Below are 22,109 nucleotides of genomic sequence, written 5' to 3' on the forward strand. Positions count from 1 at the left end.
AGTGAAAACACTATCAGTCATTCATTATTCGGTAGCGGCTTTTTAATCAACTTAAAAAAAAGGGAGGTTGTATTTGTTGTGTTTTTCTTTAAAAAAAATATGGCTCTGTCCATTCGAGGACAATTTGCCAGTGTTCTAGTAGTTTTTGCCGTTGTACGGTTAAAAAATTCTAGAAAACGAAATATGAGAGGTATGGTGGATGAACGACCGAGGTTTATTTATTTTATTTGATAATGACAAGAGTTCTTTTTTGTGGACAATCAAGTAACAAGTGACATCTAATTTTTTTCTTCAAGTACGAGTGCTTAGTCATTTGTGTGCCAGTGTCACCTTTATCACAAAAAAATAATTAAACGATAGAGAAAAAATTAAAGAGTTGCTCCTCACTCTAGTACCAGCAGGGCTACTACGAAACTGGAAACTCGAAGTTCGTGTCATGCGGTCCCTCTGACACTTATACTATTTACCTAATACGAGAGCGAGGGACCGCATGACACGAACTTCGAGTTTCGAGTTTCGTAGTAGCCCTGCAGGCCGTATACTACGAAGCGCAAAATTCGAACTTCGTATCTTGCCGTCCTGCTGACGCTTATATTATTTAATACGAGAGTGAGAGTGACGGTACGATACAAACATAGATTTTAGAATTTCGCAGTAGCCACCCAGCCATCGAAAAAAATATATAACCTGCGACTCTTCAAAAAACTTTACATTAGCCAACTAATATTGATATTTTTTTATCTTGTCAGTTGACTTTGTTCACTTATTTTATACAATAAATACATTTCGTATATTTTTTATCATAAATGTCACACGGTACAGTCACCAGCATTACATATTAGCATATCTGCCACAGTGGAGCGTGCAAAAATATCTGACACATCCTTCCGGCCTAAGATATAGAGTCGTATCAGATATTTATGCACGCCTGCTGTGTCAGATATTGGTGCTGGTGGCTGTACACGGTTTTAAACAATAAGTACTTAAACATTTCTTATTTCTAACGTTTGCAATAACAAGACTTCACGAAGTGTTCAAAACTAATTCTAACTCCAGGCCCGGTGTGATTGTCTTACGCAAATTTGCCCTATTGTTATGTTTAGTTTGTAATTTCCACAGTTTCTCTCCGGTTACTGTTTGCCATTAAAATTACAGTTTCAGAGTACACTAAAGCTAGTGATACTCTACTTGCTTGAAGGAAAAATCTCCCTTTAATGTGGCGCTTACGCTGTTTTGTGATCGTTTAGTTTGGCGTGTGAATGCGCCTCCATAATTATTATCATACTAGCTCTTTACCCGCGGGTTCGTTTGCGTGAACCCTTGGATTTAGCAGTTGAATTGAAATTCCTGAATCATAATAAATTCCCATGGGACTTTCCAAACTTAGAGTAACCAAGTCAGAGGTTTATATTTACGATTTAGGTTTCTATTAATTTAACAATATTTATTTGGGATGGTATTTACACGCAATTATCAAAAATGTATTTGTCTTATAGTATGAATATTTGCCACAAAATATTTTTGTAGCAAGAATTATATTAAGTAAAGAAATTATCATATTACTTCATGTGATCTATAGACGCTGCTTTACTGATGTATTTAGTGCCGTCATTAAATAGCCATACATATCGCTGGTTGAATATCAGTCGCAACTGTCACAGATAAACTATCAGAATTCATACGATGTCAAAGGTTTTGGGTGTTATCTTTGTTGTATCTGCTCTGGTGGGCTGTCTAGAGACCGCTGGTATGTACATAATATATTAAGTTTAAATACGTAACTAAACTTACAATTTAAGTAGTATCTGTTTAAGTAATATTTTTACCTTAATCACCACTTTCATTTAAACGCGGGGACCTTGACGTGATGACTTGCACGTGTGACGTGTGATGATTTGCATTATTTATGCTAATTATTGCAAAAAAAACATAAGCGACAGTTTTGAAGAAAAAATAATGTACCTAATTGCATCTCGCTTAGGTACTTTTCAAACTGACGTCACATGTCGCTTAGGAACTTTCGCATCTTTACACGCTTTATAATACTTCACTCAATTTTGGTACAAATACCAAAATGCATAGAATGTTGAGATGTAACACTGTCAAAAAGTACAAAATGTTTGTGCCGCCAGGTCAATTTGTCTGAATATTTTAGGGGCAAAACATGGTATGGCCAACACGCACTTTTACTCAAAATGTTTCCAAGTCATCTTTCACCATGGTCCAGATGTATTTGTGTGGCAGTTTTCAGGACTGAATACTATGGGGCCAATTTTAATAGAATACGAATCATCTCATCCCAGCCTATATACGTCCCACTGCTGGGCACAGGCCTCCTCTCAGAACAAGATCTGGGCCAAACGCGGGCCCTGCGGATTGAACTTCACACGCACCATGAATTTGTTTGTGCAGGTTTCCTCACGATGTTTTCCTTCACCGCAAAGCTCGTGGTAAATTTCAAATGTAATTCCGCACATGAATTTCGAAAAACTCAGAGGTGCGAGCCGGGGTTTGAACCCGAAGAATACGAATGTTCTTAATGAAATCTTTAGGCGCTGACACTCCATCACAGAACAATGTAACCCAGTGTATGGACTCATTAAAATAGTCTTAGGGGCTGTTTTACTATTCATTGATTAGCGTTAACCGAACCGACGGTTAAATGTGATGCCGTCTCCGTCTATTCGAACAAAACAAATAGAGACGGCATCACACCTAACCGCCAGTTAACACTAATCAATGGATGGTGAAACAGCCCCTTAGGGTTCACTTTGAACCCTACTGATATCCAGAGTCTGATCATAGAGCGTCATGCAGATTCACCATTGAGCATGTTTTTAATTTTATAAACTACTAGAATTTACCCACGAACTATAAACTATACGATCTGGTAGTTACAATTGGAATTTCAAGATTTTACAAAATTCCCCTGGGAATTCCCAAAATGTATATCGTGGTCTTCATTGAGGTTGTTCAAAACAACTGTTCAAAATTTCAAGACTCTAAATCCAGCGGTTTTGTTTAGATATTTTATCCTATCCCGTGGAATATCGGGATAAAAGGTATCCTATATTTTTATCCAGGATATAAACTAACTTTTTGCCAAATTTCATCTAAATCCGTCCGCTGTTTCAGCGTGAAGAAGTAACAAACATCTCACTCGCTCACAAACTGTCGCATTTATAATATTATAATAGGATAGATTTTCATTTCCATCACCACCATATCGGCCTATTCACTTCCCACTCCAAATCCGAATAACGTAGAGGTGCGGCCTTGGCCCGAACCCACGACCCTCTGCTTTAGAGGCAATAGGTCGAACCACTAGGCCACCACAGCTGCTATTTCTATTTATTTCTTTTTACCAAAAAAAACCTAGCGCTTTTTAATTTCTTTAAAAACGTCAAGATTTGCTGCATGATTATGATGATGTGATCCTGTTATCCCTCACTAGTGACATAGGGCTCGTAGAAGAGTTTTCCATTTGCTGCATAGAATATTTTTAAATCCAGTTACCGAGGCGCAATGCAGATCTTTCCCGCTGAAAAATAGACACTGCCACTTGGAATATGGAACTTGGCAACGGAATCCAATCAAGTACAAAGGTTAGTTAGTTTTTTAAATGTAAGAATAAAACCAGATATTTAATGTCTGTGATGTTCTTTAAGATTCTTAGGGCACTTACACACCGCGCTATTAACGCGCGTTTGATACGCGCGAGAATGAGGGCTATCGTTTTTTGTCTTTCTAGATGGCGCCACTGTTTGGCTTTCAAAATCTGTTATTACGGGCGTGAAAACAAAGTTTAGATCGAAAATACAAACTGAGACATGGATGCACAGAAAAACCAGAAAAAGAGACCAGCATTCCGTGCTGCGTGCTATAACCCCTACACCACTGCTGGACTCCTGTCCTGTCCTGTCCTGTCCTGTGTGGCTGTGTTCCTGCTGTATCTAAACACGAATTTTTCCTATGCATACATATCTCAGGTTGCTTATTTCTACTTTGCTACTTAAGCAGCAGCACTAGCTAGCACTAGAAATACAAAAAGACTCCAAAAAACCAATCATAATTTGATTGCTTAGTAGCGACATCTCTTGTCTGGGTGAGCGGTTGGTTCCGAAAGAGTGTGACGTCTGACGACGCCACATAGATGTCGCTAGTGCTGCTGCTTAAGTAGCTAAGTAGAAATAAGCAACCTGAGATATGTATGCCCATAGGTGTATAAATAAAGCCACGTAGTTCACCTAAAAACTATGAGATTTGACATTTCGGAGACCTCACGCCACGCTACACTAGCGCCTCTAGCGGCGAATTCATACGCGATAGCCCTCATTGAATGGCATACTCGCGACACCCATTATATTATTATTAGGGTACATAAAACAAATGATTGAAAGTGTGCCCCAAAACTTTTACGTTGGTCATTTTTCATTTGAGTCACAGTTTGAACAACATTGACCTCAGAGTATAACCGTTACATTGCCAAGGGTAGAAATTATGAATCAGATCATTATTTTGCGATTAGTCGTCAATTTTCGTTTCCCGGGTCATTTTTCGACTTTTCACTGAAAGGTACAGTCGAATTCATAAACTTGTGAGCAAAAACGTGATCAAATATCTGAACACGCTTCTACGCCGCTAACAATCGTGTTCAGATATTTTTGATCAAATTTTTGCTCACAAATTCATGAACTCGACTTTACCTACGACCGGCACAAATGGAATGCGTAAAACTCATGCGTTAGAAACAGATAGAACTTTACATAGTGTTAACGTTTATACAGTTAATTGACTACAGATTTAGGATTTTTTCATCATCATCATCATCCCAGCCTATATACGTCCCACTGCTGGGCACAGGCCTCCTCTCAGAACAAGAGGGCTTGGGCTATAGTTCCCACGCGGGCCCAGTGCGGATTGGAAACTTCACACGCACCATTGAATTGCTTCGCTAGGATTTTTTAATCTCTTAAAAATTCTACTACTTCTTAGTCTATTCGCCGAGAGTTAATAAACAAATATAATAATCGAAACTAATAATTTCAAACATTTAATTATTTAGTACTTGGGCGACCGAGCTTTGCTCGGGCTAAAACTTGGTAACAATCGTTTTCCCAGAGATAAGACCAAGTTAGATCGATTTTTCATCCCCGTAAACCCCTACATACCAAATTTCATAGAAATCGTTGGAGCGGTTTTCGAGATCTCCGAAATATATTTATATACATACATATATATATATCCGTCCGGCCGCTCATTTGACAATAACTGCGTGCCTGGTGCCGCGATATGCGGTGCGCGTGGTGACGCCCGTCATAAGGTTTGCTATACTTAAGCAAAATTATTCAACTCTCTACGAACAAACTTTACATTTAACCGAACGCTATTTCCTAGGTCCTCATTACGCTAATTGAACTAGCCTCTAGCCCTAAATATATGGTCCCTGGCCTAACGCATAAGTACATACTTTTTGTTGTCTTGTTTCTGGTGTCCTTTCAATTGTTACAAGTTTAATTGGAAAAGATCCCTTCAAGGGATAAGTTCGCCTTTGTACTTTGCAGAGGCGTCTGTATCTATGGTGCAGGGTGTGCTTTGCACACGGCGCAGCGGTCCTAGGGGGCGCCGAGCGCCGCTCGCTACGGACGTTGGCCGACCGCGGCAATTTTAGTGACCAACGTAAAATAAAAAGAGCTCTGCTTTGCATACATTTTGTATAGCATCTGGAGCTCTTCTTATATTTGTCGATTTGGTTTGTTAGATAAATTTCCCAGAATCGTTATTTCTTATTTTCACACTAGCGGAAAACCCAATCCAAAATCGACCCAGACACTGTGACGACGGAGACTTTTGTGTAGTTTTGGCCCATCGGCCGATGCAAACTTAACGTAACCTAAACCTACCAGCATTTCTGTGTCGATTAAAATTGGGAAAAACGCGATTGCGCGAAAATAAGATTCAGTAAAGAAGGATATCTATTGGAAAAAAAAGCATTAGGAAATAACGATTCTGGTAAATTGATCTAACAAGCCCGTTTTGGTTTATTAGGGTAAACACCAGAACACCCTGCATAATTCTAAATACAGTCAACAGCACATCATGGTATCCAAAACCTACCAATTTCTTCTTCAGATTTAATCTTCAAACAAAAAAGTTTATTATCCATTGGGGAAAATTGACAGTTTGTGGTAACTTGATGTGATGTTACTTGTAGGTACTTTGTACTCATTCCATTTTGACCGCGAGCTTACTAGGGAGCGCTAGGGTAATGTTTTGCACACGGCGCTACATGGGCTAGAGACGCCTCTGGTACTTTATTTTTAAACTGTTATTTTCATATGTTTTATGTACAATAAAGAGTTATACAATACAATACATACAACTTTTTCTGTACATATGCGTATATACCTTATAGTTATAATATAACAACTTAGAAATGTTGCAAAAACGCTGTCATTTCATACCACAATATCTCTATAAACGGCTGAACCGATTTTAATACAATTAACCTAAAAACTGTCTTGATGAAACTAGCTTTCAATTGAAAAAATTTGCATCAAACTTGGTTCATTCGTTTGAGAGCCACCGACACAAAGATACATCTAACTTTTAATACGATACGAAACCAACATGAAGAGGAATTTGGTACATTAGTACCTAAATGAGATGGGTTGTAAGTTCAAACTCTTATAATATCTTCTTTTAGCTATCAACGTCTTTCCTATGAGGAAACCAAGTATGTACTTTTATCTATCTATCTAATACCTTTGAACGAGCAATTCTTTTATACATATACCTATATTTCGGCGATCTCAGAAACAGCTACCACGATTTTGATGAAAATTGGTACGTAGGGGTTTTCGGGGATGGAAAATCGATCTAGCTCGGTCTTATCTCTGGGAAAACGCTTGTTATCGAGTTTTAGCCCGAGCACAGCTCGGTCACCCAGGTACTTATTATGAAGTTGAAAATCTCTCAATTCAGGTACGTGTATGACTGGGGAGCACACAGATGCGTTGTATGGCACTGGTGGACGGATCCGTCGCGATGTTCCATCCCCGTCGACGAAAACAACTTCGCCAGCCTCAAGGAGTGCATGGACGCCTGTTCTGGCTGGGCCTAATAAGCCAAGCGGCTAAGTTGCATAAGACTAGGCCAAGTTCCATAAGACTAAGCCAAGTTGCATGACACTAGGACAAGTTACATGTGGCTTGGCCAAGTTTCTTGTGGCTAAGCCAAGTTACATAAGGATAGGCCAAGTTTCATGTCGCTAGGCCAAGTTACATGTGGCTTGGCCAAGTTTCTTGTGGCTATACCAAGTTACATAAGGATAGGCCAAGTTTCATGTCGCTAGGCCAAGTTACATGTAATTAGGCCAAGTTAAATAAGGCTTGGTCAAGTTACATGAAACTAGACTCAGTTACATGAGATTAGACCAAGTTTCATATAGCTAGATCAAGTTACATGAGGCAATTACATAGTCAAGTCTTTAAATAAACGTTTTGTTTAATGCACCTAGCTGTTTTATTTTAAACTATATCTACCTACCTTAATATGTTTCCAGAGAAGGTAAAAAAAAGGTTAATCGTTATGATACCTATTTCAAATAAAGTAACATATTGCCGTGTAGAAAAACACAACATAGCGTCACTTCATAACAACAAACAAAATCGCTTCGGCCAAACTCAGCCGAGCAAATTCACGGGCAAACAGGCTCGGCCAAACCAAAATAAATTAGCCGAAACTAAAATGGAAGCCTGGCTCGCCACTAAAGACATTTAGAATCGACGGAGCGATCAACAGTCGTCATTCCGTAATTACAATAATAGATATCGACAAAAACGGTAAAGACATGAAATACCGACGACAGACTAGGGCGGGACTAATGGTGGACCGTCTATTACGGGGTCAGAGTAGTTGTGGAACAGAGAGTTACTTTAAATAGGTCATAGGATAGGGTTTAGTTTTTGTTCAACAAAATAAAAACGGTTTAAAATAAGTCATAAGCTTGAAGATGTTCTGTCCAGTCAAAATATAACAAAAATAATATATTTTTAAGTAATCCCACAGGGCTGGGCAAAGGACTCCCCTTTCCTAATAATAAAAGTAATAATTAAAAGTTTTAAACACTACAAATACAAGTGGATTAACAACAATAAATCGTTGTAGACAACAGACGATCTTATAACTTAACAGTGCCGTTTTTTCCAATTATGATTTAGGTACAGAAACTAATATGCGAGCAACCACGGCGAGCAAATGTAAAAACAGTCGACGGAAGCAAACAGAAAGGAAAAACGAGTCAATAATATGCAAATGAACGACATACTTAGTCTTTTTTTTTTACTTTTTCTGGTGTTTTAACTCTCTTTCTGATGTCTTGTCAATCATTAAATTATTAACAGAGAGATCCCTATAAGAGATAGATTTACCTTCGTTCATCTTTTTGTCTTGGACCTGTTAACTTCATGTGTTTTATGGACACTAAAAAGTTATTACATACATACATGGACACTTATTCACTTTTTACTGTTTGCATGTCATTAAAAAAACAACTTTCAAGAGCAGAGACCACACAAAAAAGGCGTTCATTTCAGACGCAATATCGCGTAAATAAATCCTCTGTATCCGCCTCTACTCTATCCCACGTCACACCCTAATACCACGGCGTTAATTCCTCTAGTTTTATGGCGGCAGTGGCGGCAACAGGCTGCCATCGCTGGTGGTTAGCTGTGACGAAACAAAGAAAAGACTATTACGCAGAAAAATCCCCAACTGATAATATCAAAGCAAACTGAACGCTGGTGAAAACTGACAGATCCATTTTGACAAACATCGAATTCTGATAGAATCGTAGCCAGCGCTAACTGGCATCGCTGACGTAGCTGAACTCACTGAGAAATCAGGCTGAAAAACCACGACCGCGGCAGCAAAGTTTCTTACAAATTTACGAACCATCAAAACTGGGTCATCTAAGTCAGGATGGGAAATAAAGTGGTGACGTTTACGGAACAACAACTTGAGGATTATCAGGTAAAAAGGACGTGTTTTTGGAGTTTTTAGATCGAAAGTAAGCGATAATAAGTTTTCATTGACTCGCGGTTGATTGGCTAAGTAAAGTTTATGAAGAGGAGCGGGTTTATTCGATCACCCTGGTCCTAAAGAGCGAGAAATAACAGCTTTTCAATTATAATTCCCTATCCTTCTTACCTACTTGAGGATGAGAAGATTAACCAGTCACATAAACCATGCCATATAAACGGAATCGCAAGCTTGCCCGCATAAACAGCAGGCCTAAGCATAATGTACTATTAATTCATCGATATATTTGTCGATTTTATTAGCGCAGAAGATAGGACACTTGTACCAGTTCACAGACTCTCCTGACTTAGAAAAACACTGGCAATACATTATTTGTGAAGTGCTTTGCTAATACGTTGCCTTATGGTCTGTCCCAGAATTCGAGATACTAAAATGACGTTTCATGTGTTACCTGTTTTTTGCGTCTCATAATAGTGATGTGCCGCAACCGGTTATCACCGAAAGATTTTGTAGGTAACCAATGTATGTATGTCGTAAAATATTAAGATATGAACGGATCCGTGATGTACTAAAATGTAGAGCACTTAGGACATTCTAGAAAACGTAAAATAGGTCTTATAAAAATGCGACCGTTTTTGAGATATTTCGACTTTTGACAGATGTTGAAGTTTAAGTTTCAATTTCATTCTAAGTAAGTTTTACAACCATACACTTCTCGGCTTTGCTAAGAGGTTGACGTTTCCGTTTTTTCCGAGGCGAAAGTATTTCTTCGCTGCGTCGTCTATGCGACGAAGTACTTGGCTGCTCAGAGTCCATGTTTAATCAAACAGAACAACAAAAACACGACCAAATAAAACAAAATTAACAAATAAAAAGTCTATCTCAACAAATTTAACAAATAACGTCAACAGCAACAATAACACGAGAAAACGCACTGATCACATCCGATGACAATACGAGTAAAGTAACGAAAATCGGTTGAATACCACTTGAATACGAAAAACATGAACAATGACGTTGTGTGATATCTGAGGGCCTACTCCGGAATTCGAAAATCAAAGTTCGTACCGTAACGTCCCTCTCACTTACGTATTAAATTAAATAGTAGTGTCAGAAGGACGGAACGACACGAACTTCGTTTTTCTAGTTTTGTAGTAGCCCCTCTGTATTATTTTTTACATTGGCACTAAGTGATGAACACTGTATTTTTACCTGTGCTTAGATTTCATCACTTTATCGTATGATAAAGTAAAATGAAAGTAGAATATTGAATGCATTAATGTTATTTTTGCTATCGTAAAATAAACATTTTATCGGTTATTTACGAAACCGTAATCACGGAGCAGCACTGTTCCTTTTATGCTGGCCACATTATTTTTACGTTTGACATTTCAGACTGTCATTTTAGTATCTCGAATTCTGGGACAGACCATAGTTGCAAATCAATTCTGAGTGTCACTATAAAACTTTGGTTGTGTGAATACATAAGTATTTATTTTCCTAAAATATATAATTGGCTCTACAATCCTTCATCATCCCAGCCTATATACGTCCCACTGTTGGGCACAGGTCTCCTCTCAGAACAAGAGGGCTTGGGCCATAGTTCCCACGCGGCCCAGTGCGGATTGGAACTTCACGCGCAACATTGACTTGCTTCGCAGGTTTGTGCAGGTTTCCTCGCGATGTTTTCCTTCACCGCAAAGCTCGTGGTAAATTTCAAATGTAATTCCGTACATGAATTTCGAAAAACTCAGAGGTGCAAGCCGGGGTTTGAATTCACGACCCTCTGCTTGAGAGGCGATAGGTCAAACCACTAGGCCACCACAGCTTCAATCCTTGCTCCTTATTAAATCCATAACATTATTGATGACTAACTGACAAACAGAGCACAGTCAAAACCGTCAAAATATGTGTTTACGACCTTAATTGTTAAGTCGGTAACGTCTTGTGTACATGTATTGATCTCTTTGTAATTGACTGTACAATAAATTAACTAAACTGAAATCGGCATCCTAATAAAAATTAAAAGTTGTTGATAGCTGAAAACATCATTAATAAATAATAAATAATAGTTGTTTTTGGGAACTCGAATGTTTACTAACAAGTTTTGTTTATTTCATTTCCAGACACTTACTGAGATTAATTATCAGGCATAAATTAATAGTGATAATTACTGAAGTACCTAATTAGTGGAATGAGCTGTTGGTCAATTGTATTCCCAGGTTAATTTTGATTAATTGGCTTAGAAAAGTCGTAATACTTATACATCAAAATGAAATACGTCTCATGAAATATTTGAAATAAAATGAAAAAAATATCTTTATACAGGACTGTACTTTTTTTACGAGAAAGGAAATTTTGAGGTAAGTAAGTCGTAACTGACGTCTGTGTGTGTGCACATAAACAGTGACGTACCATTTACTGTAGCGATACGACAATTCTACTAATACACCCTAAAACTAGCATTATTATTATTATTATTATTTTTGCAGGTGGTAGGACCTTGTGCAAGGTCCGCCCGGATTGCTACCACCATCTTGCTCGCTAATCCTACCGTGAAGCAGCAGTGCTTGCACTGTTGTGTTTCGGCGTGGAGAGTAAAACAGCGGTGAAATTACTGGCACTTGAGGTATCCCATCTTAGGCCTCTAGGTTGGCAACGCATCTGCAATACCTCTGGTGTTCTATACTTCGATTTATACTTACTGCACTGCACCTATGGTTTGTAGATCATGTCCCCAATTTCGAGTTACTGCAGTTATCATCATCATCATCCCAGCCTATTTACGTCCCACTGCTGGGCACAGGCCTCCTCTCAGAACAAGAGGGCTTGGGCCATAGTTCCCACGCGGGCCCAGTGCGGATTGGGAACTTCACACACACCATTGAATTGCTTCGCAGATTTGTGCAGGTTTCCTCACGATGTTTCCTTCACCGCAAAGCTCGTGGTAAATTTCAAATGTAATTCCGCACATGAATTTCGAAAAACTCAGAGGTGCGAGCCGGGGTTTGAACCCACGACCCTCTGCTGAGAGGCGATAGGTCAAACCACTAGGCCACCACGGCTTTTTACTGCAGTTATGCTCATTGTAAATCATTGATCCTGACGATTTACAGTAAATACGTCAAAGAAGAAGTTGTAGAACTGTGTCTGAATGTGTATTGAACTCAATTTCGACAAAAACTCGAGTTACTGCACTTTTCGCAACTCGAAATTAATCCTTCTGCAACGGAATTAAAAATCAAGTTGATTTGTCGCGGGTTTTTCTGTGGCATACAGAGCACGTCACTTCGTTTTTTCTGTGGCGGTGAAAAGGTTAATTTACCTTGCTTTTCCGCTGTTTATTCTTTGCTTTTCTAGAGATGTATAGAACCATCGGTGCACGATTCCGGCTAGCATACTTGACCGATTCTTTACCTAAGCGTTTTCCATCGGGTCATCTGAACTTTTTTATGTGATACCAACCAATGCTAACAAGCTTGTCGAAACTTGGGTACACTTCACTTGACTGTGAGATGTTGCATCCGAAGATTACCTAACTCTCCGGATTGATCAATGAAAATGCATACGGTGCTGTTAAGGCTCCTATTAGATCAATGTCCTTTTAATCAAACTTGAGTTCTAAGGAAACTAATACTTTTTTTTATCATTATTTAAAGTATTTACCCCACTTAAAGGGCTGCGTAGTCTTCTACCTTACCTCTATCACAGGATAACTAATGGTACTACCGTACCTCTATTCTATACTATCCATGGGGCTTCTATCACCCTTGCTGAGGTAATAACATAAAACAGTAGAAAATTATTTTCATGATTTTCTTTCGTACTCAGTTAAATTTATGTTATAATTTATTTTTAATGAAAATAAATACCCAGGTAAAAGTAATTCTCCCGCGCATAATTTTAATCCCTTTCGTGTAAATAGGATTTGCGGGTGAATGACGCGTTAATTGACTATTAATTCGATATAGCGGGCTTCCTGGCCGTGAACACCTAAAGTAGGTACACGGTGGGGTAAAACGGTTTTACCCTATTTTGCTGACGCATTGAGAACCTAGTTCAGTGATTCATCGACTAAGCGCCCAAAGCAATGGATTGATAGGTTCTTAACCCCTGACGTTAAAGGGGGGGTGTTATAAGTTTCACCGCTATGGATGTCTGTGTGTGTCTGTGTGGCACCGTAGCTCTTAAACGGGTGAACCGATTTGAATGCGAATATTTTTTATTTGAAAGCAGGTTTTATAGCAATAGTTTCTGAACATGTTTTATCAAAATCGAGTCAACCGTTTTTGAGATATCGAACTTTGAATTGACAATGTCGGGGGTTTTCCAACTTTATGTTGGTTAGGTTATTAGTCTTTATAACTCTTTTTAAATCAAAGTATTTATAACACGCATGTTAGGTCTCTATTATAGATGTGTGTATTTTATTATTTAACGCATTGTATTGTAGCTTTCACTAGCTATTTTAACTTTTAAACTCACTTTTTGTCTGTCCCTAACTGAATGCTCCTCTCATCCACTCAAAGGTTGACTGGTAGAGATCCCTTAAAGGGATAAATTTGCCTTTGTACATATAACTCAATGTTTGTCAATTGTGTTTGTTACTTATTTTGTACAATAAATAGTTTACATACATACATAAGCTTCGATTTATAAAATAAATAAAAATAAGTTGAATACGACAAACCTAATTCTCATTTCTCTTAATTCTCCGGGTTACCTAACGAACTTTTTACTCTACGCCACTGAGTCAGTAATATTCGTAATATTCCAAATTCTCTTTCAGAGTGTTCAAGCGTTTTCGAGAAGTGAATCCTGACCTGATTCCAAAACGCATGACTGAGAACCAGGCGCATTCTATAGTCGTCCCTGTCGAAGAGATAGAGAAGCTACCCGAACTCAAAGTAAGACGTCACAACTCTATTACACGCTTAACACGTTTAGTTCTATCGAAAATACAAACTGAGACATGGATGCACAGAAAAACCAGAAAAAGAGACCAGCGCTGGGATCTCTTGTCTGGGTGAGCGGTTGGTTCCGAAAGAGTGTGACGTCTCTCGATGAGAGCGGAACATAGATGTCGCTAGTGCTGCTGCATAAGTAGCGTAGTAGAAATAAGCAACCTGAGATATGTATGCATAGGAAAAATTCGTGTCTAGATTCCTGTCCAGCGGTGGTGTAGGGGTTATAGCACGCAGCACGGATTGCTGAGGACCTGGGTTCGATTTCCAGCGCTGGTCTCTTTTTCTGGTTTTTCTGTGCATCCATGTCTCAGTTTGTATTTTCTATATGGTTTCACGGGATACCCGTAAAAGTAACAAATTTGGAGTTGAAATAAAAAATACAAAAAGACTCCAAAAAACCAATCATACGTTTAGTTCTATTTAAACTTCTTTTCTCTCTTTCTACATCTTATTAAAAAGCGTTGGTAGCCACAAAAGCCGTGGTTACCTAGTGGTATGACGTCTGGCCTCAAGCGCAATCGCAATCAGCGTGGTACCATTCCTGCAGCGTCACCTGCATACCCACTTGATAGTCCGGAGCGCGCGACCAGTATGTCTTAAGCCGTCCGGGTTTTTTATCGACGGACGAAATGCGCTATGTGTCCACAATTTTTCAACTACAAGGTTTTAAATAAAGAAGTAATATTGAGACGTAAATTAATGTTTACTCATTCAAATACTTTTTTATAAAACAATAGCATGTAATTTATGATTTATTCACAAAATTTTACGACACTTAACCGACCTTATTAGACGACCAGATGGCCTAGTGGTTAGAGAACCTGACTACGAAGCTTGAGGTCCCGGGTTCGATTCCCGTGTCGGGGCAGATATTTGTATGAAAAATACGAATGTTTGTTCTCGGGTCTTGGGTGTTTAATATGTATTTAAGTATGTATCTATCTATATAATTATATTTATCCGTTGCTTAGTACCCATAACACAAGCTTTGCTAAGCTTACTTTGGGACTAGGTCAATTGGTGTGGATTGTCCCGTGATATTTATTTATTTATTTAAGTATCCACGGACGGTTTGAAGCATTTGGGTTTTGGATACCATGGTATCGTCAAGTGGATACAATGCAGTACCTATCGTTGGTGAATATCTACCGGTCACGGTTGAAGCAGTCGACGGAATTGTGGTTATTTGGTATTTTTTAACCCACGATGCAAAAAGAGGGGTGTTATAAGTTTGACCGCTATGTGTGTCTGTCTGTGGCACCGTAGCTCTTAAACGGGTAAACAGATTTGAATGTTGTTTATTATTTATTTTAAAGCAGGTTTTCTAGCGATAGTTCTTAGACAGTTTCATCAAAATCGGTTCATCTGTTTTTGAGATATTGAACTTTGGAGTGACAAAGTCAGAGGTTTTCCAACTTTTTGTTGGTTAGGTTATATTATATATGATTATTTTTAAGTTTTGAAATTTACAGCGCATCGGTAATGCTGTAAAATTCCATCAATTAATTCATATTAAGCCATCACGGCTCCAATTCAATTGAGTAAGTAATACGTACTCGAGATCAAGAGACGCCCGTGTCATTTTTGAATAGCCAATTTGTAGTACAAATTGCAGGAATAAATGATGTCTGAACCACACACCGCAAGACTGATTAGAGTAGGTACTGGCGCGTGACATCGCCTTAAGCATGCTAATCCAACAGGCCTGATATAAGGGAAACTTTGAATATAACCACTTGAACTTTATGACACTAAGCTAAAGTATCGACGGACGGGTTGAAGCATTTGATTTTGAAATAGTTGTTATTGTTATGTTCTCTGTTTTTTTTGTGTATGCGTATGTATGTTTATTTACATGTAGTTTATAATTATGTAGTCTATTGATATTGATATGTATTAGTTTAGTGTTTATTTATTGTTGTGTATTAGTGTGTACCAATATATGTATGTGTAGGTATTTATTTCTTATTTTTGATGTATTGTTTAGGTTAATTTAAAAAAAAATATTCTTTTATCTTTCAATTGTAGTGTCTACTCTTGTTTCTGTTGTCCTTTCAATCGCTCAAAGGTTAACTGGAAGAGATCCCTTTAAGGGATAGTTCGCCTTTGTACATCTCTTTCTCTTGTTAGTTGTAATTTTCATATGTTTTATGTACAATAAAGAGTTACAACAACAACAACAACATTTTGGTTTTGGATACCTTGCTATCAAAGTCAAAGTCAAAGTCAAAATATCTTTATACAATTTAGGCTATAACGAGCACTCATGAATGTCAAAAACCTTGCTACCACCGGTTCGGAAAAACCTCAGGCACTATAACACGAAGTGCAAAACTCGAACTTCGTATGTTGCCGTCCTGCTGACGCTTATGTCATTTAATACGCGAGTGAAAGGGACAGTGCGATACGAGCTTCGATTTGCGAGTTTTGCAGTAGCGCCTCTGTGTGCCTCTGTTGAGAAGAATCCGGCAAGAAACTCAACGAAGCTATCGTCGGTCTGTCAAGTGGATAACTGGATAACTAGACTGTTTAATTTAATTTTATGGATATTTTGTTTGATTTGATAACATTGTGCAGTTAATACTAGAAAAAAAACATTGGCGTTCATAAATTAAAAAATCGACTGCCTTAAAAAATAACCACCGCAAGAAAACTAACTTTCACGTAAAAAAAAACCAATTGAAATCGGTTCATCTGCTTGAGAGCTACGATGAAACAAACAGACAAACATTGATGTAAAAATTATCACAACCCACGTTTTGTGTGGGGGCTTAAAAAATTTTTCACTTCTCATGCTCTTAAACTTTGGTCTCTGCATATCGGGGCTAAAGCTCCTTATTAATCTCTAGGAATTAAAGTTTTTTTTTAATTTACGCTGGAAACCCATAAACATAACATAATCGCGGTGTTTGCGAATAGAGGATTATCGCCATTTTCAGGGATTTTCTATAGACACTTTTAGGGCGTGGAAATAACCTCAAAATGACAACTGTGCAAAAATATTTAAAAAACACAACTTAATTTCGTGAAACACGATTAATGATTACGAATATGAATCTGTTTAATTATATTAAGGATGAATTAACTTCATGGCTTGTTTTGTCCCTTATTGAACAATCTATTTTTTTTTTAGTTTAAAATTGATGCCTTCTTGTTCACAGGAGAACCCGTTCAAGCGTCGAATCTGCGAGGTGTTCTCTCACGACGGGACGGGGAACCTCACGTTCGAGGACTTCTTAGACATGATGTCCGTGTTCAGCGAGGCTGCACCCCGGGACATCAAGGCTTGGTAAGTAGAAGCCCTACTTCTGTTCATAACGGTGATAAAAAAAAAACATATCTTTTGTTTGACGATCCCTATTGGAGAACTAATCTTATCTCATTACTTGACATTCTTAGGGGCTGTGTCACCATCCATTGATTAGTGTTAACTGACGGTTAAATGTGATGCTGTCTCTATTTGTTTTGTTCGAATAGACGGAGACGGCATCACATTTAACCGTCAGTTAACACTAATCAATGGATGGTGAAACAGCCCCTTAGTATTTTATTTTTTATGTTATTGTTAATCTAATTTATATTATTTCTGACTACTTCAATATATATCTTGAAACTTGACATTTATGTAATTTTAGATATTAAATTATTGACATTGTCGTTTAGTCAAATAACTCAAAAACAGCTTAATATTTTGCTTTTACTTAAAAAAAAATACATCGGAATCAATTCAAGTACAGTGCCACAAACATGCAGACAGACAGACAGAATTAAAGGAAAACTCTTACCTTAATACTTAACACCTACACTTTCGCACGGAACCCTCGGTGTGCGAGTACGCCTCACACTTGCCTGTTTTATTGTTACTCCTTAAATCCAGCGGAATATATCTCGAAAATACCAAAACTTATTCATATTCGTCTCCTTTTCAGGTACGCCTTCCGCATCTACGACCTGGATGACGATATGTTCATCGGCCGCGAAGACCTCCTTGAAGCCACCCGTCTCCTCACCAGGGGGGAGTTGCAGCTGCAGGAACGGACAGACATAGTGGCCAGCGTGCTGGACGAAGCGGACGTGGATGGGGACGGGAAGCTGTCCTTCATGGACTTTGAGCACGTCGTCGTGCGAGCGCCAGACTTTCTGTCCACTTTTCATATACGTGTGTGAATAAATTGCTGGTGTTTTATTGGTGTTTTAATCCCCCTTTTTCTATATATAACCATCTTACGTAACCATCACTGGTAAGGGCCAAATTATTATTATATTTAGCCTATAACTGTGTCCCATTGCTGGGCAAAGGCCTCTCCTCTTGACTTCCACATCTTTCATCAAATGATTACCTAAAATACTTAATAAGGTCCTGGCGCTTCGCCGACCGCTGCGCTTGCTTGCGATTGGCTCGCGCCTCGCGTTATGGTCGCAATTTCTAAATTGCAAGGATTTTTTTTATTTATTCAGATATTATTATTATTATTTGACAAACCTAACGTGGAGGAATATTGTATATGAAGATATGGAACAATTGAACCTAACAGTCCTCCTGCTTCGCTCGCCGTCGTACCTTATTTTTCCGAACTTAAATTAATAGTAAAAGTAACCAATTATACCTAGTGCTATCCACGAAGACAAGTGATTTTGCCAAAATTAGACATTAATGACATTGCAATAAGAACCACGGCACGCGTCATCGTGAATCTACCTATACATTACCGATTGAAGTAGGAAATATCTCTAAATAGTAGGAAATATCTGTACGCTGTGTAAAGGTGCAGGCTGAAAATCAGCGCGGTGCAGCATAGTCCTCACCGCGCATGCTGAGCCTGAACCTTTTGCCTCATAGCTGAGCATGTACCTTCTCATCAATATGTGGTTCTTTTTATGAGCAATTAATTTTTTTCTTTTTTTCTTTCAAATATTTTGGTCCTTCCAGTGCTGGTTATGTAAGATGGTTCTATACGGTACCAGAATATTAAATCTTAAATCATAATATTTCATTCAGTATTTTGGAAAAGAAAGAACATAGGTACCTGTAAGGTAATACGAGTGCACGTTGTTACTGCCCCAAAAGTTGGCATCTTTAATCTTATGTAAGTCATTACTAGCTGGTTGTCGTCTATTGGACATGAGCGAGTCAAGTACTCGGACGTTTACCTTATAGATTTTGCACCGAACATCTTTCAAGATGACCTCACATGCTAATCTTTGACGTATGAGTAGTAGGTACATATACTTTGAAATTGGATTTGACGTATGAAACACAAGTGTAATTCGTAATTCGTATCCGTACGATGTTTCAAGTTGAAGTTGAGTTGAATTGACATTAACCGTTGAAGAGTTACGTCCTGCGGCGATCGTGGCCAATGCACCAGAATTTTACTACCAGATTATTTTATTATCTTTACCTACACCCTGTATAACCGAGCGTTTATTTTTGGTCGCCGATGCAAAACCACCCTGTCGTAATTGTTTTATTATTCCAAAGTGTTATTAAGGAGTGAATTGTTAGTATAAGTATTAATTATAATCGTTCTTGCCATTGTTTACTAATGTACCTGGACATTAATGAGTTTTGCTATCTAAATTAATGAACCCATTAGCTATTGAACCGAGCAAAAATAAAATAATAATTAGCTTACGAAAATACTACCTGCGATATGACACAAACAACCTAGAAATAAAAACTTTGGTATAATATATATATCAATTTTCACAGCTTCAAGAGACTGTAGATTTATAATGGTTTTAATTTCAACTCGATTATATCCTCGTATTCCCGAGATAAAGGGTCTTGACATACCAACGGACCGACGGACGGACAACAAAGTGATCCTATAAGGGTTTCGTTTTTTCCTTTTGAGGTAAGGAACCCTAAAACACTTTTTTCACACAAAATTGTCTATTTATGATATAAAAGATACTTTTCACACCTCTCATTCAGAAATAGTAGATTGTTCAACACGGGAGGAAAAGAAACAATATCACACGAGAGAACTTACCTATATTCCGAGTGTGATATTGGGTGTTTTTCCAGAGTTAAATTAAACACTACTTTTCATTTCAACTACAAGAAAAGTAAAAAATATATGTAAGTACATGAGAAAAAATACATACTCGGAAAGTAAGACAAATCATATCTTACAGCAGGGCGGAAAAATAATTTTCTTCCCAAGGCTAGAAATAAAAGAAAAAATAAAAAGGCATTAGATGTGAATGGAACACATACGTAGAATTAATTAATTTTATTATATTAATATACCTGACATAATTATTGTGTTTTTTCTTAATTAGTCATACTACAAATTTTATAATGCAAATAATACCTATTTGTATGGATAATTTTCGTGTCACAATGGAAAAAATAATAGTAATTATAAATACCTGCTAACGCAGCTTTAACGGTGTGCAACTTTTTGGTCTTCACCTATGTCCACACAGCCTATCTCTGTACCTAACAGCTAAACTCCTTGGTTCAATTGGATAGATTTTATTTTATGTACTGTTTGTCTCTAATCATTATATTGAACACTTTAAATTTTGTTAAAATGAATTATTGCTAAAAATAAAATCAATTCTTTTTTTTAATGGTCATTTCATTGACTTTCGACCTTACACTTAAAAGAATGTCACATTGTCTTTTATGAATTGTACAAATTCTTTCATTTTTTTTATTTGAGAATTTTTTCTCATATACCTACTTACATATATTTTTTACTTTCCTTGTAGTCGAAATTCTCGGCAAAAACACCAATATCACACTCCAAATATTGGTACCCTCGCTATGCTCGGGTGCCAAGTTACCTCGTGTGATATTGGTTCTTTCCTCCCTTGTTGAACAATCTACTATTCCCTCCATGAGGCATAACCGTGAACACCCTGTATAACCGTCCTTTTATTTTTGCTCACCATCAATGCAAAAACAGCACAACGTATTTTTTACTGTCATTATTCGAAAGTGTTAAGTATTAAAGGGCGAATTATTTAGTTAATGTTTTACTTAGAATCGTTTCCTGCCATTGTTCACTAATCTATTTACCTGAACGTTAATGAGTTTTGCTATCTAAATGAATTAACCCATTAGGTATTGACCGGCGCAAAAATAAAATAATAATTAGTTTACTTTACGAAAATACTACCTGCAATTTGACACAAACAACCTAAGTTACTTTACACAAAAACCATATAAAAAGAAGCAAAACAAAATCCGAATCATTCACAAATCACCCACCTCTGCTATCACGTTGTTTAGTTTTGAAATATTCTCACTTTCTTCGGAAACTTACTTCCTAACTTTGCTAAAAACAAAAATGGATTACAGCAACGAGTTTATAGCTGTAGATTTTTACAAAAATGTCGTGGATTTAAGAACTGGTAAGATTTTTATTTTAATACGAGCACTAGCCGTTACCCGAGACGCCGTCTGCGTAGAATTCGCTATCGCTATCTCACTGTCATTTTCCAGGATTAAAACTATTCTATGCGAGGACATAGATAGATTATTAAGATACTTTTATGTCATTAAAAAAAAGTTTAAGCGCTCGGTTATTTTATGCAATAAACGCTGTGCAATGCATCAATCTGCATCAGACAATCTAATTACCAAACATGAGCTTACCGGCTGCGCTCACCGCGTGAGACAATGTTTGGTAATTAGATTATCTGACGCAAATTGATGTGCGTCAAACGCATTGCGTTTAACACAGCGTTTATCGCATAAAACAACCGAGTGCTTCTATGTAATTATCTGCATTTATATTTATTTACTTTTATAAATTAGACATCAGTCCTCCTGCAATAGAATAAAATGATACCATGAAATAAACTGGATTGACAGGATTTACTGAATCAGAATTTTTACTGATTACTTTTTTTATACCACCAAGCGCTTTCAGAAAGACTATCATTGCCAAAAAGACTACTTGGTAGAAAGAACTTACAAAACAAAAATAATATCATATCACAAATCTCTTAACTAGTATTAAAGCTAATAAAAATGGTAAATACCATTATTATTACACAGCTTAAATAATGTATCGCAATAAGTATTGTAGCAAAATTTTTACTCCAAAAATATATGTACGTAATACAAAAAACAATTAATAA

At 37.5% G+C, this 22,109-nt stretch overlaps 1 protein-coding gene across 2 annotated transcripts in view; it reads left to right on the forward strand.

Annotated features, from left to right (window-relative positions):
- The window catches only part of LOC141437791 (calcium and integrin-binding family member 2-like), a 50,694-nt gene extending 32,499 nt beyond the window's left edge, over positions 1 to 18,195 (forward strand). Inside the window, exons 1-5 of one of the 2 annotated variants that reach the window (XM_074101305.1) lie at positions 8,697 to 9,033; positions 11,371 to 11,405; positions 13,832 to 13,949; positions 17,171 to 17,298; positions 17,939 to 18,195. In XM_074101305.1, coding sequence (XP_073957406.1) covers positions 8,983 to 9,033; positions 11,371 to 11,405; positions 13,832 to 13,949; positions 17,171 to 17,298; positions 17,939 to 18,176 — 570 coding nt within the window. In that variant the 5' untranslated portion in view covers positions 8,697 to 8,982 and the 3' untranslated portion in view covers positions 18,177 to 18,195. Of the gene's footprint in view, positions 1 to 8,696; positions 9,034 to 11,370; positions 11,406 to 13,831; positions 13,950 to 17,170; positions 17,299 to 17,938 lie in introns of those variants that run through there. The other variant, XM_074101304.1, reaches the window with a different exon arrangement.
- Positions 18,196 to 22,109: the final 3,914 nt, after the last annotated feature.

Source organism: Choristoneura fumiferana, chromosome 18 (genome assembly GCF_025370935.1).
Source record: "Choristoneura fumiferana chromosome 18, NRCan_CFum_1, whole genome shotgun sequence".
In the NCBI taxonomy this organism is placed as follows: Eukaryota; Metazoa; Arthropoda; class Insecta; order Lepidoptera; family Tortricidae; genus Choristoneura; species Choristoneura fumiferana.